Genomic DNA, 818 nt, shown 5'->3' on the forward strand with positions numbered 1-818 from the left:
GCTGGAGAGTGCAAGATAAGACATTCAGCTCTGTATTTTGTGACTGTTCCCAGCTCCCCAGTTCCCTTGCAGCAATTCATGCGCTGGGATGGAGGTGGAACACACTGTGCTTGTTGCTTCTTCCCCAGGCTGAGAGGGCTGAATGAGCATGGGGACTTTCAGTGTAGCACCTGCTACATAGGGAGCCATGGGCTTGATTGGGCTGGGTGTTGCATGCTTTGCCCAGACTGATTGCAAGATTTCCAGGGCTGGCAGGGTTGTAAAGCAGATCCTGTCTCTCATTACCTGTCTGTTGTCCACAGTGGATGTCAGCAGGCAAGACGGAGGCCTCCATTTACCAGCAGGCCGAGGATGGCAAGACGGAGCTATCCCTCATGCACTTTGCTATCACCAACCCCAAGTGGCAGCCACCCCGTGAGAGCACAGCCTTCATCGGCTTTCTGAAGGAGCGGGTGCACCGGGACAGCAGCGTGGCACTGGCTCAGCAGGCTGTGCTCCCTGAAAATGCCCTCTTCAGCTCCATCCAGTCCCTGCAGTCGGAGTCAGAGGTGCCCAGGCTCAGGGCATGTGGGTTGTTCTTGGGGTGCTTACTAGATGCTGGCAAATTCATTGTCAGGCCCTCCGGGCAATTCTGCCTTTGTCTGGGATGTGTCTGGGGATGCAAATGTGATAGATCAGCACTATCTGGGACACTTCTGGGTTTCTAGAGAAGGTAACAGCTTGTTCTAGAGCCCTGTGAGTTGGGAGAGGGGCCAAGATAGCCCAGCTCTGTGTTTCTGGTGGGATCAGTCCTCCAGCTCTGCACAAGACAGTGACGC

The 818-nt window shown here is 55.0% G+C and overlaps 1 protein-coding gene across 1 annotated transcript in view; it reads left to right on the top strand.

Annotated features, from left to right (window-relative positions):
• ATG9A (autophagy related 9A) overlaps positions 1-818 on the top strand; it is a 9,883-nt gene that overhangs the window by 5,246 nt on the left and 3,819 nt on the right. Inside the window, exon 8 of the mRNA XM_017727095.1 lies at positions 303-704. Within this exon, the coding sequence (XP_017582584.1) occupies positions 303-704 (402 nt within the window). The remainder of the gene's footprint in view (positions 1-302; positions 705-818) is intronic.

Source organism: Corvus brachyrhynchos, unplaced genomic scaffold (genome assembly GCF_000691975.1).
Source record: "Corvus brachyrhynchos isolate BGI_N302 unplaced genomic scaffold, ASM69197v1 scaffold490, whole genome shotgun sequence".
Lineage (NCBI taxonomy): Eukaryota > Metazoa > Chordata > Aves > Passeriformes > Corvidae > Corvus > Corvus brachyrhynchos.